General features: G+C 42.9%; 1 protein-coding gene across 1 annotated transcript in view; it reads left to right on the top strand.

Moving 5' to 3' along the window:
• The first annotated feature begins 429 nt into the window (after window positions 1–429).
• Window positions 430–21,260, top strand: part of adam12b (ADAM metallopeptidase domain 12b) — a 72,177-nt gene continuing 51,346 nt past the window's right edge. The window contains exons 1-3 of the mRNA XM_084470278.1: window positions 430–783; window positions 9,000–9,121; window positions 10,076–10,149. Coding sequence (XP_084326404.1) covers window positions 675–783; window positions 9,000–9,121; window positions 10,076–10,149 — 305 coding nt within the window. The 5' untranslated portion in view covers window positions 430–674. The remainder of the gene's footprint in view (window positions 784–8,999; window positions 9,122–10,075; window positions 10,150–21,260) is intronic.

Genomic DNA, 21,260 nt, shown 5'->3' with positions numbered 1-21,260 from the left:
AAGCCTATGGTTAATTAGGGGAGGCTTGTATGCCTATACATCATAAATAGGCCTATAGGATGAAAGCGCACGTTTCTTTTTGCTATGGTGAATACTATTCAAGACAACCAAAGCAAAATCACTTAAAGGAATGGGCTATACAAATAGGCATGTGCCAAATATTTAAAAATTCCTAATGAAATCTTAAATGTTCCACAGAGGTGCTGCAAAAAAAACTGTCTGGCATTGCCAATTCAAATCCCCATCAGGTAAATAGGCTGCTTCAAAAACAGGCGCTAGGACCCAACAGACTCGGACTCTCTGGCAGCGTGCTCCTCAAGCTGCTCCTTCGATACAAGGGGTTGGTGGGTGCGACTACCCCAGTGTACTTCTGTCACATCCTCCTCTCTCCGCTGTGTATCTCATCACATCTCTGAAGTGTATTGGCACAACTTCGCCTGTCTATATAGTGGACTGTATTTGACTCCATTCGGACACAACGCGGTTGGAACATGCACCGTCAAAAAGTTGTTTAGCAGCCTCTTCTTTTGAGTGTTTAGCTTTAGGTGTATTCTTACAAAAAATCCACAGTAACTTTTTTTAATGACTACAGCTATCTTGCCAGCTTTATCGCCGGGACATGGTCTGTAGCATGATTATTTTACTATAACCAAGTCGGACCCTGGTCGGGCAACATGAGAAACTGGCGCTTCGTTAACTTTGCTTTTCTGGTCGCTCTGCACGTCTTGTGCGCGTCACCGGTTCAAGACACAGCTGGCATCACCACTTCTACAATATACAAAGGTAGGTGGCATTTCATTTCATTTAATCAATTGCATTACGTGACGTGTGGGAACACGTTAACATACTCGGGTGGCGATGTGAGCTGGATCACATCGGGGTCCTAGTAGTTGGCTGGATGGCTTCAATTAATAAATAAAACAAATTTCCCCTCCTGCTTTTTGAACGAGAAATACGTTTATTTTAAGTGTTTATAGCTTCGTCATTAACCTGTAGAATGGCAGGTGAAACAGTTACCGTTTCATTAGGACAAGCCATGAGCTGAGAATTATGAGTTGAATGAATGAGCGCGTGAGTGTGAGCGCGCGTGCGTGTATGTTTTTGATCGCGCAAGACAATGCAAATTATAGCTTTTTTGATGATGATGATGGCAAGATGATGATTGCAAGTTCTCGGTTTTTGATGGGTACTTATTAATTCCCAAAAATCATTTTAGTGAGGGTTCCTTGGCAAAATTGCCATGGGAAATACCCCAAATCGCCAAAATGCTTAAATTTGCCTTTCGGGAATAACCAATTAGCCAGCCGAAAATAGTTCGAGGTTCGAACCCCAGTCAGCGGTGTACCTGTAGGCATCCTTGAGGCAAGTGATCCACTGCACCATCTACTACCAACGCACACATTAGTGATTATAAATCATAAATGATTCCCTTAAAAATATTTGTGAGATGTTTTCAAAAACAACATGAAGATAATTTGCATACACCTGTATTTTAACTGATCTATGGTCTACCTGGGTTTGGCTTTCTCGATCAAACCAACACAGTTATATGCATACAATTAGACTCAAACAAGCACACACACACACACACACACACACACACACACACACACACACACACACACACACACACACACACACACACACACACACACACACACACACACACACACACACACACCACCTCCCCTACCCCTTAACACCGTTCCCTGAAAGGGTATTCATGACAACCATATCCATACAGTGTCAGGCACGTCACACACGCTACTACTCCCATCCTGGTAAAATGACCCCAAATAACCTTGTGAAACCTCTTGTGGAAAACAGAATTCAGGCAACAAATGCTTCCTGTCCGTCCATTCACACCAATGGCTGACCAACGGTGGAACATTTGGACATGTGTCCCTCGTCTTTTATCAGATCTTTCTGTTCTTCTGTTCTCTCTGTTCTTTCCCCTCTGGGATGTGTGCTAAATCAAACAGCGTTCATTTCGCACCAACCAATTGTTGGTTGGACAGTTTGACATTTCTCTCTGGTCTGAGGAGAACAAGACCCGGTGAAATTCTAGAGAACCAAAGAGCTGTCTGTCGGGTTGACAGAACCGTCGTTGACATGCAAACTACGTCACATCAAAAGGCATGAACTGATGATACCGCCGTGTGTTTGGTAGTTAAGCAAGATATGCCACGTTGACGTGAATCGGGTACACATGCACACATTACAGACAGGTGACTGGCAGTTCCATCTCTCCCCGTCTCGTCTCCTGCGGATCCCTGGTGGGGGTGAGAAGACATATGATATAGATGGGGTGATGAGAGATATTGGAATGATACATAGAAGGGTGTAGGGAGGAGAGCACAGGTTACGTCAGAGGATAAATGTGTGTGGCTGTGTGTGCACAGGTGAGCGACCATTTAAGTTGAGTTCAGCAACCGGGTGCAGTGACATGGGTATAAGAGAGTGTGTGTGTGTGTGTGTGTGTGTGTGGGTTTGGGAGAGTGAGATACAGTATGTGTGCATGTTTGTGAGTGTGTGTCAGTACGTATATGTGTGTGTGTGTGTGTGTGTGTGTGTGTGTGTCTTTGCGTGCCTGCGTCTGTATTCATTTGTGTCTATGTGTGTAGATGTGTGGGCGTGTCTGTATGTTGTATCACATGTGTATGCATGCATTAGACTATTAGACTATGCATGCATAGTCTGTATGTGTGTGTTGGTAAATAGATAAGTCTTTTCCATCAGGTAATAGAGGCTTGCTATGAACCAGTTCTTCCCTGTCTTCAATGTGGTTTACAGACGGGTGGATCTCCACCCATCACATGATCCCCATGTGCAGGACTTTTCTCTGGGATGTAGAGGTGGTCTAGTGGAGCAGTCTAGAGGTTGTATTCCATAAGGAACAGTGAGCACAGAGAAGGACAACTATGAAGAGACAGAGATGACTATCAGAATGTGTGTGTATATATATATTATATATATATATTTTAAATTTAATTGAAAAACAAGTGAGTAACATTTACATAAGGATTAAGTGTATTGTGCATTGAGTGATGGTTTTTCAGCCGTTTAAGAACAGCCAACATATATAACTTGCTACTGAAGATTGTCGACCTGTTACTGGTAGAATGATAACAGGACGTGGCCACTGATTTGTGTATTGCCCTGTCCTTCATCCACCAGACAAGATCACTTATAGTCGTACTCCTCACTTAATGCTGTGAAGGCTTTGATATGGGAGTTGACAGTTCTGAGCGACACAGGGAATATTTCATCAATGAAATACACATTTGTATGTGTGTGTGTGCACATTCGCGATTCCATAAAAATAAGTCTCTTTCTGACATGCTTTCTCCAAACCCTGAACGCTAGCTAGCTATGTGATTGACAGAAAATGAACAAATGCTGTGGGCTAATACTCTGCAGAGGCTCATCTGCGGTGCACCTGCTTCTTAGCGGACCCTGCGTCTGAGATGAGATCAAGAAAATCCCACAAGCCCTCACTCTGAGAGGTACAGTGTGGAGAGTGCAAGGAGGGAATCTGTGTTATGGTCCCTACAGTGAAGCAACCCACTTAATGACTTCACCTGGTGTAACCCCCCTGCTCCGCCACTTGTGTTCCCCCATTTACTGTATAAACATGTAGATGTAGATTTCCATGGCTAACATGATGGAAAGGTCTCCTCCACTGTTGGTTGTCTATGACCACATGTCAACATGTTAGCAAAACATACGGGTATACCTTGGGTTTAAAGTGTACTTGCTGGATGGGGAGGGTTACTATTGGTTTATGTTAATCCAAATGCCCTGGTGTTTACACTGTCAGGCCCCTCGGGGTTCTGCTGTGTTTGGAGTAGAGATTGGGAGGGGGGGCTCACATCCATTAATTAACACCTTATTAGCATCACCTGTAATTAAATGTTGTTTAAAGGAGAGAAAGCGCCATGAGGACAAGATGGATGACTTGAGGCATGTCATCACTATGGCGGCTAAATGTAAGAACCAATATTTTTTCTCTCCTAAGCTAGTTTTCCTGCTTTCTAGTGTTTTGAGTGGATGAATGTGAATACATGGGAATGGGCAAAAACACATTTTTACAAAAAGGATTAAATGTAATTGTGATTTTATCCAGTCTCAAGCTGGATAAGATCGGAGTGTTCTGGGTAGGAACATGAAAGGTGAAGAGTAAAAACCCTTTTCAGTCTACTGTGGATGTAAAGCGTTTGTAAAAGCATTGGTATCCACCACAGCCTCCAAGAAGGTAGAGTGATGTCTTTATTTGTTTCATTCCCCATCATGTGGTGGATGCCATCAAGGTATCAAGCAAACTCAAAACCAATAAAGGACTTAATGAACTTGTACAAGGATGCCCCCCCACCCCTCCCTCCACCTCTCCCTCCCTCCCCATCTCCACAGCGAGATGTCCCTGAGCATCCGCCCTTTGTAGTAGCTGTCTCATTATCATGATACTGCCTTCCCAAGCAGGGTCGCATCGCATACAAAGAAGTTTACACCGCTGTAACTCAATACACTGACAACAGTGTTTGCAGATTTCACAAAGTATTAATTACGATTATGCGTTCCATTCGTCGTTAGATCTATTGTCGAGTCAGGATGTTTTAATGGATTTGGCAGCTTTGAAGCTTAACCTCATTTAAGTTTCTGTTTGAAACTTTTTGCCATTTTCATTATGAGCAACACAGGCTTTCTTATTCCAGTGGCATCCAAAGGCTGCAGTATGCTAACCTATCTCATCTTCAAACTGCTGTATTTATTTTGAAAAGATTGCAACAAGCAGTACCGCACATTGATTGTCTCCTATGGTCTCGTTCAAAATAACACCAAGAAATCAAACCGAGTGGATGAGAAAATGAAGTTGAAGATAAGTACTTGTAAGCCTTCGGCTTGTCTCCTCACATCATGTCTATGTTCAGTGGCATGACTATTTGTTTAACCTGATATATATTTGGCTCTTCAATACTACAATTCCATAAATACTATGTTCAACATCTGACTTTCACAGTTTTCATGAAAGACGTCAGCTTTTCTTTGTGCAGGGCTCCCATTGGTAAGAAGAGCCTTGGAAGACAGTTGGCTCGTTTATTGATCTGGATACCTCTAAGGGAGCAACCAGGGGTTGTCCATGACTATGATCATCTTCTGTATAGTGCGGTCCATCATAACTAAGGTTTACCAGCTCCTGGTTGCTGATTTTGTTGTTGTTTTGTTAGAAACATTGTTTTATTTATTTGTTTTATCAGCCAGTGCAATTACGATATGTAAATGTGATGACAATGATTCCAGAGACCTCTGGTATTAAATGTAACCAAGTAGGTGCCATAACACTACATATAGTGCTTCATTATTTGATGGGTGCCGCCTCAACGTTGGAATAACACAAAACACTTATTATGATTATTCATGCTTTTTATTTTTGGTCTATTCTTCCTTTTTTGAGTACCCTCCAGGGAGGGAAACATAGGTTGGCTTAGATCTAGTTCATAAGACCACCGTCTTGAAACTCTTCAAAGGCTCTTCACTTTCTGTTGTCTTTTTAAGAGCTCTCTGATTTCTGAGTTAGTAATGTAGGCCTATGCTAGCGTTAGCGTTCCTTGTGGTATTAGTTCAGTGAGGGTTTTCTTACAGAATTATTAATTGGATATATACCCGGGAAGCTTAGCTATAGGTGTTTCTGTAGGAACCCTTGTTTCTTGAAGGAAGCCTGAAAGGAGAAACATTTTGTTGTTTGAAATCCTTCAAAGATAAGCTGGACGATTTTAATATGTTGGATATATTAAAATATGGAACCATTACACATTTTTCGACTTTATGAGAAATTGAATGAAATTTAGAGGAAATGGAGAGAATTTTGATCGATAAGACAATTATGTATTCAAAATATGAATTTATTGAATATTGTGAGTATTGAATAAGTGAAAGCAACTTTGCGTTAATCTCAGTGTTGGGTTGAAAAGGATTCTTATAACTGCTGGTGGACTCCACCACCCAAACCAGAATCACAATCTATACCCAAAGGTGTTCCTTTATCCTTTATTATTACCTTTCCTTATTTATGTTATTTCACTTGCAGATGCTGCTCAGTTTGTTTCATTCTCACACACACACACACACACACACACACACACACACACACACACACACAGACACACACACACACACACACACACACACACACACACACACAGGAAGAGGGTGCAAGATGCTCTGGAATAATCGTGTTAGCCATTATATGCAAACAGTATCTGAGGTACACTTGGATGGACATTCACTCAGATAAGGACGGTGATAGTTTCTGATTTCAAGCATTGACTGGGGTGAAGCACATTGGCAGAGTGTAAGCAAGAGTTGCTGATACAGGTCCACAGCAAATCCAAAATAAACAACTACAATCTTCCTTCCCATGGGATTCTACCTGTTCCTCATCTTAAATTTCAGTCAATTTTTTACACCTTATACCCCAATCGATGGAGAACTTAATTTTCACAAAAAATTCAACCAAATAGTAGATGAGGAGAAGAGAGTGTGGCGGGGTTCCGACTCCCAGCTGAGAGGTAAAGGGTTTGAGCCCCAATGTCTTATCTGTACACATTAATTCACTGTAGGTCACTTTTCATACATTACTAGATATGAATTATTGCAATGTGTAATGTTGTTGAGAGCATATTATGTGTATTGGTGTGTATTTTTTCACAATAATGAATCTATTGGAACATCACAGCGACAGATCACGGCTTATGAAGCATAATTTAAGTCCCACAGGCAGGACGCCCAAAGCAGTTGTGCATGAATAATACTATAGAGTGTAAAGATGTTTCAGTTACCATGTTTTAATGAAACATTGATATGGGGGATTTTGTGGTGAAACTCGCCCCCACAAAAAAATTGCAAGCAACCCTACTTTTAATTGAATGTTTACACGGGTGACGGTTCATTAAACAGAGTTAAGTCATTTGTTGAGGTATATATCTGAGCATTGGCTTGTGCCTGTGCAAGTGCATTTTCCTGCCAATGCAGATTATCCTGTTAGTGAGTCAGTGGGTTGGTGGTCCAAGCCTGGCATACAATTCCACAAATTAAATGTATATTTGTGAGGGCCACATTCTTCTGGTCACTTTAAAAGTATGCAATACAATGTAGAATCGCAGGCTACATAGCAAGAGTGGGGAACATTTTCTCGATGCCAAGCAGAGTTGAAACGTGAACAGTGTAACTGTGTATGTATTCCTTCAACTGATTTCCTCTTACAGTGGATATGGGAATATGGCTTTAGTTAGTTCACCAATTAAACTACTCCCCAGAAATCAGATGGGAATTAGGCCTACCCCCGCTTTTTTCAGTTCCCAGGATGACTCAAGGCCTGTGAGAATTCTACTAAAAGTCAAGTTTCTTCCTGTTTTCCTGGAAATATAGTTTTGGGGAGAGACACAAACACATACATTTTCACCTAATTTGCGTGTCCCTACATTTCACAAGTCAGCTCTCCTCGGTACCAATGATTAATCAACCCCAGCCCGCTTTTGTGTCTCAAACATCAAAATGAGTTTGCAAGCAGCAGCCAAATATATATATATTTTTTTTTTGGTTTGTGTTTGCTGACAATATGTCTGCCAGACAGGGCTTTTTATAGCACTGTCATTTTAAAAATACTTCACAGCTAGTCTGTGGTCTTGGTTCTAGGGCTCCCTGGTTTTAACCGCTAAAATCAACATTACTGCTGTATGCACGTGCTTAGATACCCTGTGAGGTAGACAGGTCAACCCCTTTCACGGCCCTAGTCTGTGTTATGAGCAGTGTTATAAACAGCTGGTGGTCAGGGCCACACAGTAGGCTGAAGTTTTTAGATACGTACATTTTAGACTGCTTTTAACATTTGTACTTTTTATGTTGTCTTGTATTTTTACGTTCAAAATACTTGGATGTCTTAGATGCACCATAACCTTGAACCACGCAATGGAGAAATAAAGTTCTATGATTGATGGAGTGTGCATGCTTGAATATTAACAGAGTTGGTTCCTTACAGTTCATACATTTTATTCTCGTGTGGTGGGAGTGACTAATAGGGGAATTCATATTCTGTGGCGTATGCCTACAAATCACCCGGATGGATGAGATGTATGAGAAAAAGACAGAAAATGACGGTTACAAAATTGGAAATTTGCGTCTGAGATGTTTGTTAGAGGAAAAAAAACAAAAAACATAACAAACATGATGAGGACTAGGGGAGGATTTCGTTTTTTCTTTGTTTTGTCTCTGAGGCTATTCTAGATTCCTAGCTCCTCATAAAGTGCGCCGGTATGCATAATTGATGTTCTGAAGGACACTGTGTCTCCTCACAGGCACACAAGTGAGACAGTAACAGTCTACAAACTTTAACAGACGCTCTGCGAGCCCCAGGCCAAGGCCGAGGTGTTGGCACGCCCGCCCTCCGCTGCATCCACTTATTGTCTGGCGCCTTATTGGTGTGTGTGAATTATGAATTATGAAAGACGTTATTACAGAGTCTCGTTAAACTGTTCCTCTCACTCCTTGAGTCGAACTTCCTAACCCTACAAGTGTACACTAAGTACACTTTTAACCCAAAGTAGAGTTTATATAAATATTTCACCAGCACACTTTTTAAAAATGCATTATTAATTGTATTTATTTTTTCGGGATTTGTTCTTGGCCGTTGAAAGGAACGCTTCATTTTGTGCTAACCAAGGTTGGGCTAGCACTGACATTTATGGACAGCCGCGTAATGTGGCTTACCAATATACAGTAATTGAACAGTGCAGAACTATGTTTAATTTATCTCCGTAGTATATCGATAACCCTTGACAGGTCATGATCATATGCAGACTGACCTCATTGATGTCATACCACATCATCGGACCACAAAAATAACAACGCTCTCTGTATTGTCTAGCGATTCCCCCCCTGGTGGTCATCATAGATACATTTCTAACCTGAACCTTACCAATTTCTTTGTTTGTCTGTTTTCGCAGGGAATGGTCCTTCCCAAGCTGAGTGGCACAGGGCCAAGACTAAGCCACAGCACTACAGCACTTCAACACCCATGATTCTACAGGGCACCAAGCAAAGACCCCTTGATCACCTCACATCTGGGGTAAATATTCCTTTGGCCAAACGACCACCTACTTAGCCTCCCGCTTATATGTTTGCTTTCGGAGCCTCTTAGAGCCGAATATTAATGCGCGCCTTCCATCCAGGCTTATTTTCCTGTTTGCCTGGATTTCCTCTGTGCTAATTCTCTCCCCTGTTCACACCGCGTATCCTCTCCCATGTGGTTTTATTTACACACAGGCCTACTCTACCCGCCTTTGTTTTGAAAGGCTTTTGTTTGTTTTAGTGTGAGCATGTGTGCCTCCCAGGCAGGCTGCGCACGTACTGTGAAATCCTTCCTTAAACTTCCCAGCTCTTTCAACAGCTCAGCAAGATCTACAGTGCCAAGAAACTTGGCTTCTCCTAATATTTGGGAGGTTTTTACACACTCTCATACTCACTGCTCACACACCTCCCGTTTTTTAAGCTGTATCATGCATCTGCCTTCCATTCAAACTAATGTGCAGCAAACATACTTTTTCAACAAAAACTAGCAAAAGCAAAAGCTTTGAGTTTAGATTGAACACAGATTGTCGAACAGCTTGTTCCATTTAAACATGGGAAGGGAAGGACGGGCATATAGTCAGGTTATCCTTGCTATTGGGTCAGTTCAGCTGCCAATGAACCCTGTTCTGCCTCCACGGATATGCAATGGTGCTGGACACCATTTAACTGGAATATAATGATTGCAAAACAAGCAATGGTGTGCCTCATTATCCAGTTCTTGGTCTTCTTATTTTCAATGTTTGGCGAATGTTAGAGAAGTCACGTTAAGTTAAATAAAGCCACCTTCGTTTTTAAAAACCGAACACACCATCAAACTTCACGTCCTGTCTGACCAACACTATTGTGCCGTGCCACATCCTGCCTGTGTGCGTCATGCTAAATCTTTCCACCACCCTACTCGCTGGCCGGATGGATGAAACGCGCGTCAACACGTCTGCCTCATGTCTTCCAGGGCTACCCTGCGAGCCTTCAGCTGCTGGTACAAGCGGAAGGGGAACGGCTGATCCTGGAACTGGAGAAAAACCAGTGAGTCTGCTTCTTCCTCCCTTTCAAAGTCATCCTTCTTTTTTTTCTCACCCAAGTGCACAGTGTATACCACAGGGGAACTCCTTGACAATGAAATTCTCACGACAAGGCAGGGGTCGACTACGTAATGAATAGATAATATGAAATAAAATAAAGTAGAAAAATAGAGCTGCATCAAATATTCATTTCTAATGTTATCTAAAATATTCAGCACTTTTCTTTTTTATTTTGGGGTTATTCAATTCTCTCTCTCTCTCTCTCTCTCTCTCTCTCTCTCTCTCTCTCTCTCTCTCTCTCTCTCTCTCTCTCTCTCTCTCTCTCTCTCTCTCTCTCTCTCTCTCTCTCTCTCTCTCTCTCTCTCTCTCTCTCTCTCTCTCTCTCTCTCTCTCTCTCTCTCTCTCTCTCTCTCTCTGCTAATTGCGAACTGTGTTAAAACTAATGGACTGAAGGGACACTGCAGAATATGCTGCAGAAGTAGGGCGTTTTACGAGCCCTGCTCCTTGTGGATGTATTTTTATATTCAAAAGAAGGAGGGACGTCATACCATGCTTTGGTGATGGAGTTCAGATCAGTCTCTCTCCTCTAAGAACATCTCCCTGAGAGGAGTGCTGATGAGAGAGAGGATGGGAGCCGGGGTGGGGAGACTGTGATGTCATCCTGGGTACTCTGGGTGTATTCTGCTGTTTTCCTTCTCTTCCCCATGATCATTCGGTCCTCTCCCAGACGGAGGATCAGAGGGGGGAGTTTATAAACTTTCAGATTTAGTACTCACACAAAAACATGCAGACATACATGAAAAATACAAGCACACAGGGCAATCTCTCTCTCTCTCTCTCTCTCTTAATACAAGCACTCATAGTTTTCTACATAAGCTAAACCTCAGCACTAGCATACGAGTTTGCTGGTAAAGCACAGTTGTACGTCTGGGAAAAGGTACAGTACAGTTTGCCAGAATAGTATTGCTGAGTCAGGACTTGGCCTGACCTATCCACAACAGCAAGTGCAAGCATTTTAATTCACGCCTTTGTTGATACAGAGTCTGTCAGTGCACTGATAGATCTATTCAAACAGCCAGACCCAGAGAGTTGCCAACACAGAACAAATACTGATTCAAATGTCCATGTCGTCCACCACCAGATCTGGTCTATTCTGCAAAGCCCATGAATAAGCATGTACATCTCCAGATACATGGGTTTGTATGTAACGCCCATACTATTGATTCTTTTTTCACTTTTCACCAAGATTCCACCCATCGACATATCGTGCCATGAGAAACATCCCCACCACTATCCAATAATGATTGAAACAGAATAATTACAACAAAACGTTGGTCACAGTGGTTGACTAATGAAGGCTCACCAAAGAACTTGGATGTGAATGAATAAGAAATAAGAATAAGAAAAACACTTTGAAAAAAGGACAATGACCAGCTTTTAAAGCTTGTGTACTACATTGTGATTGTATATGTGTGTAAGGTTCAGTATGTTTTTCGGTACAGCAGTTTTTTGTTCTTTTTATTAAACTTTTTTTTATTTGATTTATTAAATTGTATCAAACAAATGCCTTACACAAATGAAAACACATCAAATACAATTGAGGATAAAAACACAATAAAGTCCAGGACTTATTTCCATTGTGGTCCTCAACACAAAACATCAGGACAAGACAAGGCAGTCACAGAGTGTGTGATAATCAATAAAAACGTTTTTCGAAAAAAATAAAAAAGAATACAAATTTTGGTAGGTACCGAAATGAAACGTGCATCGAACCGTTAGACCCGTACCGAAAAATTGTGTGTGGGGGGGTGTTTTTGTGTGTGATGCATGTATCCGTGTTTGTGTGTGTCTGTGTATGTGTGATGTGATCACATGTATGTATGTGTTAGTGTGAGCATGTGTGTGTTGGTGAGAGCGTGGGTGTGTGTGGGTGTGTGTGATCCATCACTGCTTCGGTAGCCCCGTAGCGAATAGCCATCGCCGTTCAGACTGGCCTCGCGGTCGCACCAGATGTGTCCTCTGATATCATGTACCCGTGTAACAGCTGTTCCCTGGCCTCTGACCTGCGCATAGAGCCGAGCCCCCGCCCCCCCACCCTTAGTGACACACTGGGGTCAGAGGAAAAGAGAAATGAGGAGCTCATGACCTCATTGGAAATATCTCAAGATGTGTGTGTGTGTGTGTGTGTGTGTATGTGTATGTGTATGTGTATGTGTGTATGTGTGAAGATACACAAGGTTTTTCTCACTGATTTGTGCACATTTCACAAATGAAAATTAACTCGACCTTGAACCTCTCTTTCTCTCTCTCTCTCTCCGTCCCTCACGTCCAGGCATGAGGTCATTATGAAACTGAGGGGTTAGGTAGAGATGTACCGCTACAGTACTTAACCCCCCACCCCTCCCGACAACATTCATCTGAATGGTCCACGTCTGTTATTATAATTATGAATGTCGAGTAATTACATTTGACCTTGCAATCGACCTTTGAAAAGCTGCCTGAAGAGGTCCACACTAAGGTGGAGGCATTGATGGGGCCATTATGGGCGGCGGTGGCTCAGTCAAGGTTGCCGGTTCGGTCCCTGGCTCTTTTTTAGCTGAGAGCCGAGGTGTCCCAGAGCAAGTCACCCTCCCCGCTTCCAACGAGCTGGCGATGGCCTATGAATGTGTGTATGAATGGGTGAATGTGAGGCAAGAATTGCACATGTTTTTTGATTGGTCTGAAAAGCGCTCTATAAATGTGGTCCATTTACCATTTGCTGTGGGATTGTAAATAGCGCGGCTGTGCTGCACGAACGTGAGCCATACTAGCTCTAATAAACAAAGGAAGCTGTGAACCTCTCTAAACGGTTTCTAGTTTGTGAGTCTCTTTTTAACACTGGGCCTGCAGACGTACGCTGACACGACACTTGTCTTAACGGCGGTCCCAGACAGAGCACACGCTGCTAAACCAATAGAAAGTCATCCAAGACCTGACCGAAGGGCGCAAAACCAGCAGCAGAACGCAATTCAATTAGAAAGTAGTATTTTCTTAGCCGTCGATGTGTCCCTGTCCTTTGTTGCCATGCCAACAGTGGAGTGGAGCGCACGCTGACACGGGATAGCGGGAACGGATATTAGTGGTCACGACTTGTGGTAACAAGTCGAAAACCCGCTGGGGTAACAAGTTTGTTTGTTTGTTTGCCTGGTGGTTGTGTACTCAGTGGGGAAACTTGAATACTTTACACAGGGATATCCTCTGCAGACATCACCAGACATCACAGCACACACGCATTCATCCGTTTCATTCAATGACTTTATAATTAAGTCCTTATTATAACTCAGTAATTCAATCAAAGTAATATTTCTGATTGAAATGTGCAGCCACCCTGGAAAAAACCTTAACCCTTACCCTGTGTTATGAGGTTTTCACCATAGTTGTTAACCGTACTATTATTCACATTTAATGGATGTCTCCTCTGTGAACCACATATTGCATATTAAACACGTCTACTTTTCCGATGGCGGTATATTCTACTCCACTCTTCTCTGTATGTTCAATTTCAAATACAAATGAAATGTCTCAAACTTCTCACCAGACGTTGAAAACATCTCTCTTGCAAGTAATGAGCTCATGCAGAGTGTAAAGAAAGTGCATTATAAATGCATACATCGCGTATATGCTTTTAGAAAGCACTTTCTTTACACTGTGCGTACAGGGGTTTTGCACCACTTGATGCTTCTTTCGCCTAATAATGGAGTGGTAAATAACAAGGAGAGAAAACAATGGAAAGACTGTTAAACTGAGGGTTTGTCATGCTGTTTTATAAGAGCAGAGGTGTGGTGTGTGTGTGTGTGTGTGTGTGTGAGGGGGAGGGGGGGAGATGGGCGGCGATGTAATATTACATTTTAAAAAGCTTGACATTTCATACAGGGAACAGGCAGACCGGGCCGGCAGGGGCGGTTCTGATGTTTAGGGGGGAACTCGGTCCATGCTGATTAATGTCTGGTCTGTACCGGAGGTTTCTTTACATTACTCTTGATTAAAGACTTTGGTGGAAGTGTAACTGAACCCAAAGAGCGTGTGTGTGTGTGTGTGTGTGTGTGTGTGTGTGTGTGTGTGTGTGTGTGTGTGTGCCTGTGTTAATATAATAATCAAGTAATAACATTTACCTCAATGTGAATGTGTTTTTTCTTTTTTCTTTTTGCTATTTAATATTGTTTGAAGGGGTCCCATTTATTTAGTTATCCAATGGGGAAAAGGCTATAAAAGATAATTACAATAATTTTCACACATGATTTTCACATAGAGAAACATTGTGTTACTATGGCAACGCTATGTTCCACGCAAACATACCACAGGCAGTGGCGGAACCACGTGGTGGCCAGGGGTGGCCGTGGCCACCATTGGTCAAACTTCGGCCACCACGCTGGCCACCCCTACGACCGGGCCAAAAAAAACAAAAAACGGAACGCTATTTTCCCTTTCCCTAACCCCTCCCTTACGGACGCATTTTACTGCAACACAAAACAGGAGCTTCCAATGCGTGTGCTGGATCCCACATGGATGGATGGATGCAACTCTAGAGGCTTTATTATAACACGTGTGGAGGAGGTTTCGGCCTCCAAATGGCTGGCTTTGTATTGTCTGTGGTGATTACTCACATTTGATGCAAATTGAATGATGTACAATTTTTAAGCTCACCCCACACTACAAGAGAAATGTCCCGATATCCGGCCCGATTTGCCCCTTACGACAATCGGGGTGGCGTTCCCATGGCAGCCGAATCTGGACGAAAACCGGCCAAGATTAGCCTGTCTGCTGTAGTGTTCTAAGATATAATCTCATCAACTCCAAGAGCACCCGATCGCAAAATCTGGGTTATCCAACATGATAGATATTTTCGGAATGTTGAGTGAAGGGCAATTTCCACCAGAACCGTCACGGAAGCGGCACGGCAATAAAAACGTACGCCGAAGACATTAGAAACCATTATAGTCAATGTAGGCTATTCCACTGGATACGGCAGCGGCACGGCACAAAACCGTCAGTACTTTTTTTGAAAGTTGCCGGTTCGCAGCCATGTCTCAGAACACTTCTACAGCCATTCAGTTTGCATTTGCTCATGAATATTCATGAGCTCACATCGACCCCTATGCAATTCACTAACGGTAATATTATACAGTCTATCTATGCGGTATCAATAGCAAATCAGTGTCACCTTGCTAATGGTTGAATACTACAACAATAACGATGTAGGATTTGCAGACTCAGACAGCATTACTTATTTTAATCTAAAAGCCTACCCATTTTGAAAACAGTCCAACACACTATGGTTCAAATTCACCCAAGGCTGAATTAAAAGTAGGCCTACATGTTTTTCTAAATGTTGGTCATCAATGTGTGAATCGTACCAGAACCCCCTTAGCCTTGTTTTTAAATTCAAGGCTGTACTGCACTATGTGTTCTTCCTTCATGACATCCTGTAATAGTTTGAATATCAAGCAGAACATACCTATAATCAAAGTAAAAAATCATTAATGTCCATAAAGTAAAATGACAAAGAACAAGCCAGACTTGACAGTGTTCCCTCACCAAAGATGTAATAACAACTTATTCCCCAGAACTTGTATTTGTGATTCCTAGAGAATAATTGTTCCTGGTATTGCTGCAGCATTAGAGTGCCCTGAATTTGTTAGTATTTGGTATATTTATTACTGCAACTTTCTCACCCATCTCAGAAGAAGGCCAAGCTCACTCGCCGCCTCTTTGAGGTAATTTCCTTTCATTCTTCCTCTACAGACCGGAAGGCATGGGAAAGCACCCTACACCCACGCAAGAAAACACCCCCACCCCCACACACACACGCACACAAACACCAACACCTCGGACAACATCATGACGTCGCCTAAAAACATCCCCATGACAACATCCTTGGATGTATCCTTGATGTATATCTCATTAGGAACTAACTAAAGACTGACCCTGACCGGAGGAAAAAGAGCGACGTGTGATCCCTAGCGCCATGCGGTGACATTACAGACTGTATAACTAAGCCCCACCAAGAGGGAGAACCCCACTGTTTTTGCGTTAGTCACATTAATTGGATCTGTCAAGCTCTTGAACCTCGTTTTGCTCCCTGTGTCATTCAGCTGTTAACGTTGGAGCGAGAAAGAACCCTGTGGCGTGGTGTAGCATTCCTGTCAGCCTCAGCGGCTAATAGCCTGCCTGTACTTAAAGAGCTCTCCCCCCTCCCCCCGACAACCACATCTCTGTGTCACATCAGTGACCTGATGGAGCTGGGGCGGAGGCGTCTGTCAGAGGGGTGGGGTAAGGTGGGGGTGTGCGGGCTGATGGAAACCAGCTACCGACCGACGACGTGTTTTTATTTCCTTCGGTTTGAACATACCTGATAGAACATCCATTACCTCTCTTCTGGGAGTGTGTGTGTGTGTGTGTGTGTGTGTGTGTGTGTGTGTGTGTGTGTGTGTGTGTGTGTGTGCGTGTATTATATATATGTGTGTGTGTGTGTGTTTTTATATGATTATATGTGGATGATTTCCCATAATATGGTAATTTTCATGATAACCACAGCTCTGAGTAAAATAATGAATGATGAATAATTTCAGAAAGATTAATCAAGTTTTGGACTTTAATTGGTGCTGTGTGCATTGTGGCGTTTGAGGATTTCCCAGAATGCCCTTGGGGAGTAGTTTGCCTCAGTCCTGGAGGATGAGAGTGTGTAGAGCTTTTGGTGTTGCTCAGGGAAGTGACTAAAATAACGCTTCTCTAACACAAGACTGATGTCTCTCCTCTCTCTCTTCAATTTAACTCAATAAAGTTAAATAAAGCTTTATTGGCCTTGGCCTATTTTGCCACGCATTCACCTCTCTCTAGTTTCTTTCAATTTCCAATCACCTTTTGTTATGTTTCTACTCATTCAGTAGTTACAAGTACTGGCGCAAATAAACAACATGTGAAGCCAGTTTTGTTGACCATGTTAGTAATACAGTATATAGGACGTTGGGTAGGAAAATGTTCTAGAGAGTGCATAAACATGTATCTGCAATATCTCCTTTTAACATAGAAACAATCAGGAGAACTACCTGTTACCAACCCACCTCCATGCTGCTTTGTGCTTGTGTGTGTACATCTATTTGTGAGTACGTGCCTGCATGCATGCATGTGTGTGTGTGTGTGTGAGTGCGGGCACCTCATCACATCTAATGTGCATTTGGAATGTTTCTCTGCCACACATGGGTTACTTGGATCAAGGACGCTCACAGGGAGGAGCACTTCAGAAATGGACACGCTCGGGAGGTTTCTACCTCTTTCATTCAGGGAGAGGGATTAAGGAGAACGTTGTGATGCACTCTGCACCAGCGACCCCAGAGCTTCCGGTGGGACATCACAGAGCCTGGGCGGGAAACCAAAAACTGAAAGGGGTGGAGTTTATATCTTGTTTCGTTAGGGAGATATCCTCGTAGAGAAGCTAATTTGCATGAGGGGGATGAGGCTGAAGTGGATTTAAAGGAGAGTATTTCTACAGTGGCCAGTCTACATGGTGTTGATCTGAAGAGGGTTTTTGACAGATCATTTCTGGCCGAGTTTGTGTGTGCTGTAGTCATTACACGCTTAGATTCCTGCCTCCAGCAACATGATTTGTGAGACTACTCATCTCCTGATACATCAACAGCACCCAACTCCCAATACATTCAACAGCACCCAACCAGCTCCCAATACATGAAATACCACCTATCCATCTCCCAATAAATGAACACACTCACCCATCTCCAAACACATCAACACCACCCATCTCTCCATACAATAACACCACCACCCATCTACCGCTCAAGACACAAACATTATATTAATAGCATAAAATAATCAGTAAATAATAAGCAGATAAGGACAAATATATTCAGAGGCTGTGGAGAGGATGTTATTGTTTGATGGAAGGGTAATGTTGCATCATTTTCATATTTCTATGATTTACCTCCTGCATCAGCCGATAATACATTCTGGTTTCTCGAAAGTCTGAGTGAGAAATCTATCTCCTTCTTCATCAATCTTCCCAGATCCCTCTCTAAGCAGTGTTATGCCAATGTACATTTTTATGTTTGTTGTGATGTTTTCTTATCCTACCGTCTTCCCAGACACCACAAAGCAACCAATCACTGGATCATTTGTCATCCTGTTACGTTTCTCCACATCTATGATCCCAAGAACGGACTCATGCACCGAAACTGAGATTGAATGAAAACGAGAATCTTGTAGACAGAGAACCACTCTCTGTCTGCAAGGTCATCAACAACACATTGTTTTGTCAGTGTTTCATCACTTTGTGGCATTACCAATGTTTCTCTGGCACCTGCAGAGGATTCCGGTTTAAATGATCCGCTTGGTAAGTGTAAAGGGATCCATGAGCATACAACTCTAAGTTTTAACTCACTGCTTCCTAACCTTTTATTGGCCTGTCACCTCATGTTTAGATCTGAACGAGCTGGTTCTGGCCAGCCCTGGTGGGTAAATGTGTGTCTGCATCATGCAGCAGCCATGACCGCCTGTATGTGAAGCCCTGGTGGAGGGACTGACTGTGTGTTCACACCGCACTTTGTCCCATTTCGCCTATTCGCGCGAATAGGCGAATGTTGCCGCGCGACAAATCATAATCTGTCGCTGTGCATTTTTGTGTGCATTCGCGGGGCGAATTATTCGCGGGGCGAATTTTTTTTTTGCCTGACAACGGTCATTCATGCCATTCTCATCAACCATGGCCGAGATGTGTGTCTGTACCTGTTGTGGAAGAGGGAGAGCCCGTCGTTTATGGGTTAATAATATAATCCGGAGGCGCACACCGCTTTGTGCCGTGATATTATATATATCGTATATATTATATGATATAGATATTTATATATTATATGTAGATATAGAGCGGGAGTCGCAAACGGCAACAATCACTTTCTCCTCCAAGCTGCGGTTCACTGAACGGTTGAACGGTGATTGGCTGTTTTACGTTACTTCACCCAGGGAGTGAACTGATTGGCTGTTACGTGACGTCACCCAGGGAGTGAACGCTGATTGGCTGTTTTACGTTACTTCACCCACGTTACCCACAGGGAGTGAACGCTGATTGGCTGTTTCAACGCGAATGCCGCGAAGAAGTTGAAATATTTTAACTTTATTCGCGGGGCGAATTATTCGCGGCGCGAATCCACGTGAACGCGCTTGCCGTTCACGAGGAAAAATTTCGCGCTGTCAATCAAATCTTGTCGCGCGTATCGGCGAAAAAAAAATTCGCCCGATTCGCGTCTCCACGTTCACTTAACATTGAAACGTGTCGCGGGGCGAAGTGCGGTGTGAACACACCTTAATGTTGTGTTCACACCGCACTTTGTCCCATTTCGCCTATTCGCGCGAATAGGCGAATGTTGCCGCGCGACAAATCATAATCTGTCGCTGTGCATTTTTGTGTGCATTCGCGGGGCGAATTATTCGCGGGGCGAATTTTTTTTTTGCCTGGCAACGGTCATTCATGCCAATTCATTCTCATCAACCATGGCCGAGATGTGTGTCTGTACCTGTTGTGGAAGAGGGAGAGCCCGTCGTTTATGGGTTAATAATATAATCCGGAGGCGCACACCGCTTTGTGCCGTGATATTATATATATCGTATATATTATATGATATAGATATTTATATATTATATGTAGATATAGAGCGGGAGTCGCAAACAATCACTTTCTCCTCCAAGCTGCGGTTCACTGAACGGTTGAACGGTGATTGGCTGTTTTACGTTACTTCACCCAGGGAGTGAACTGATTGGCTGTTACGTGACGTCACCCAGGGAGTGAACGCTGACTGGCTGTTTTACGTTACTTCACCCACGTTACCCACAGGGAGTGAACGCTGATTGGCTGTTTCAACGCGAATGCCGCGAAGAAGTTGAAATATTTTAACTTTATTCGCGGGGCGAATTATTCGCGGCGCGAATCCACGTGAACGCGCTCGCCGTTCACGAGGAAAAATTTCGCGCTGTCAATCAAATCTTGTCGCGCGTATCGGCGAAAAAAAAATTCGCCCGATTCGCGTCTCCACGTTCACTTAACATTGAAACGTGTCGCGGGGCGAAGTGCGGTGTGAACACACCTTTAGAGGTAGTTCTACCTACAGGTGGCTTGCACTGGTTGGACGCAAAAAGGCCAGTCAACACTCTAAGCCAGCGGGGAAAATGTGACCTCATTCTCATAATAAGAAGCCAAAACATTGTTTCATTGATTGGTTAGAATCTCAGTGTTAGTTCAGTTCCATATGTATTTTTAGAGGCCCTGTTTTGACAGGAATATTTAATTAAACATGTGTTAAGGATCGAATATTAATGAGTTTGGACCATGTTTTTATGTGGCCCTTCAATTCTTACCCTAATGTGCAAAATATGGATAGTTGCAAAGATCTCAAGCAATAGCGCTATTGTGGTAGATAAACCGCATTTAACACTAAACTTTAAAAATAAGAGAGTTCGAGGAGACCGGAGCAAGAATGACAAAAGACTTTATTTTTACTTGCGAACAAGTAAGAGCAAAGCTGAGTTGGTTTGACAAAGAACTAGAGAGCTAGTCACGGGCCCCTCCTTATATCTCCCTTTCTGTCCATCAAGAATGTTGTTATTTACGATATCTCCTGCACACACCATGTCTACCTAGTTACCCAATCTGTTGTTTTTCCTCTATGTCGGTGGGTAAACACAGATAAGTTAATCAACAGACCTTATGACACCACTCCAGGTCATAGTTCGAGAGGGGTGGTGACTTGTCTTCTTAAGCTTTTCTTCACCATTGTTATATTTATATAGCATATAGGCCAGATGAAAAGTATATGTTAGCATAATAATGTAAGGTAAATTTTTCTTCCATACCATCCATACGCAAATCCACACCCTCTAATCGGTGATGTCACAGACGCTACATCCCTATTTCACAGTCTATGGTCTGAATGAATGAATGGGCAACACAAACTATTATTATTATTTATTCATGAAGCAGAGGCTCCTACCCATTCAAGCCTTGTTTCAAAGTCATTCTGGTTTCACCCAGTGCACATGTTGACATGTATGTACTCAAACACACACACACACACA

Source organism: Micromesistius poutassou (genome assembly GCF_964030765.1).
Source record: "Micromesistius poutassou genome assembly, chromosome: 7".
Lineage (NCBI taxonomy): Eukaryota > Metazoa > Chordata > Actinopteri > Gadiformes > Gadidae > Micromesistius > Micromesistius poutassou.
This window is presented reverse-complemented; position numbering and strand designations above follow the sequence as displayed.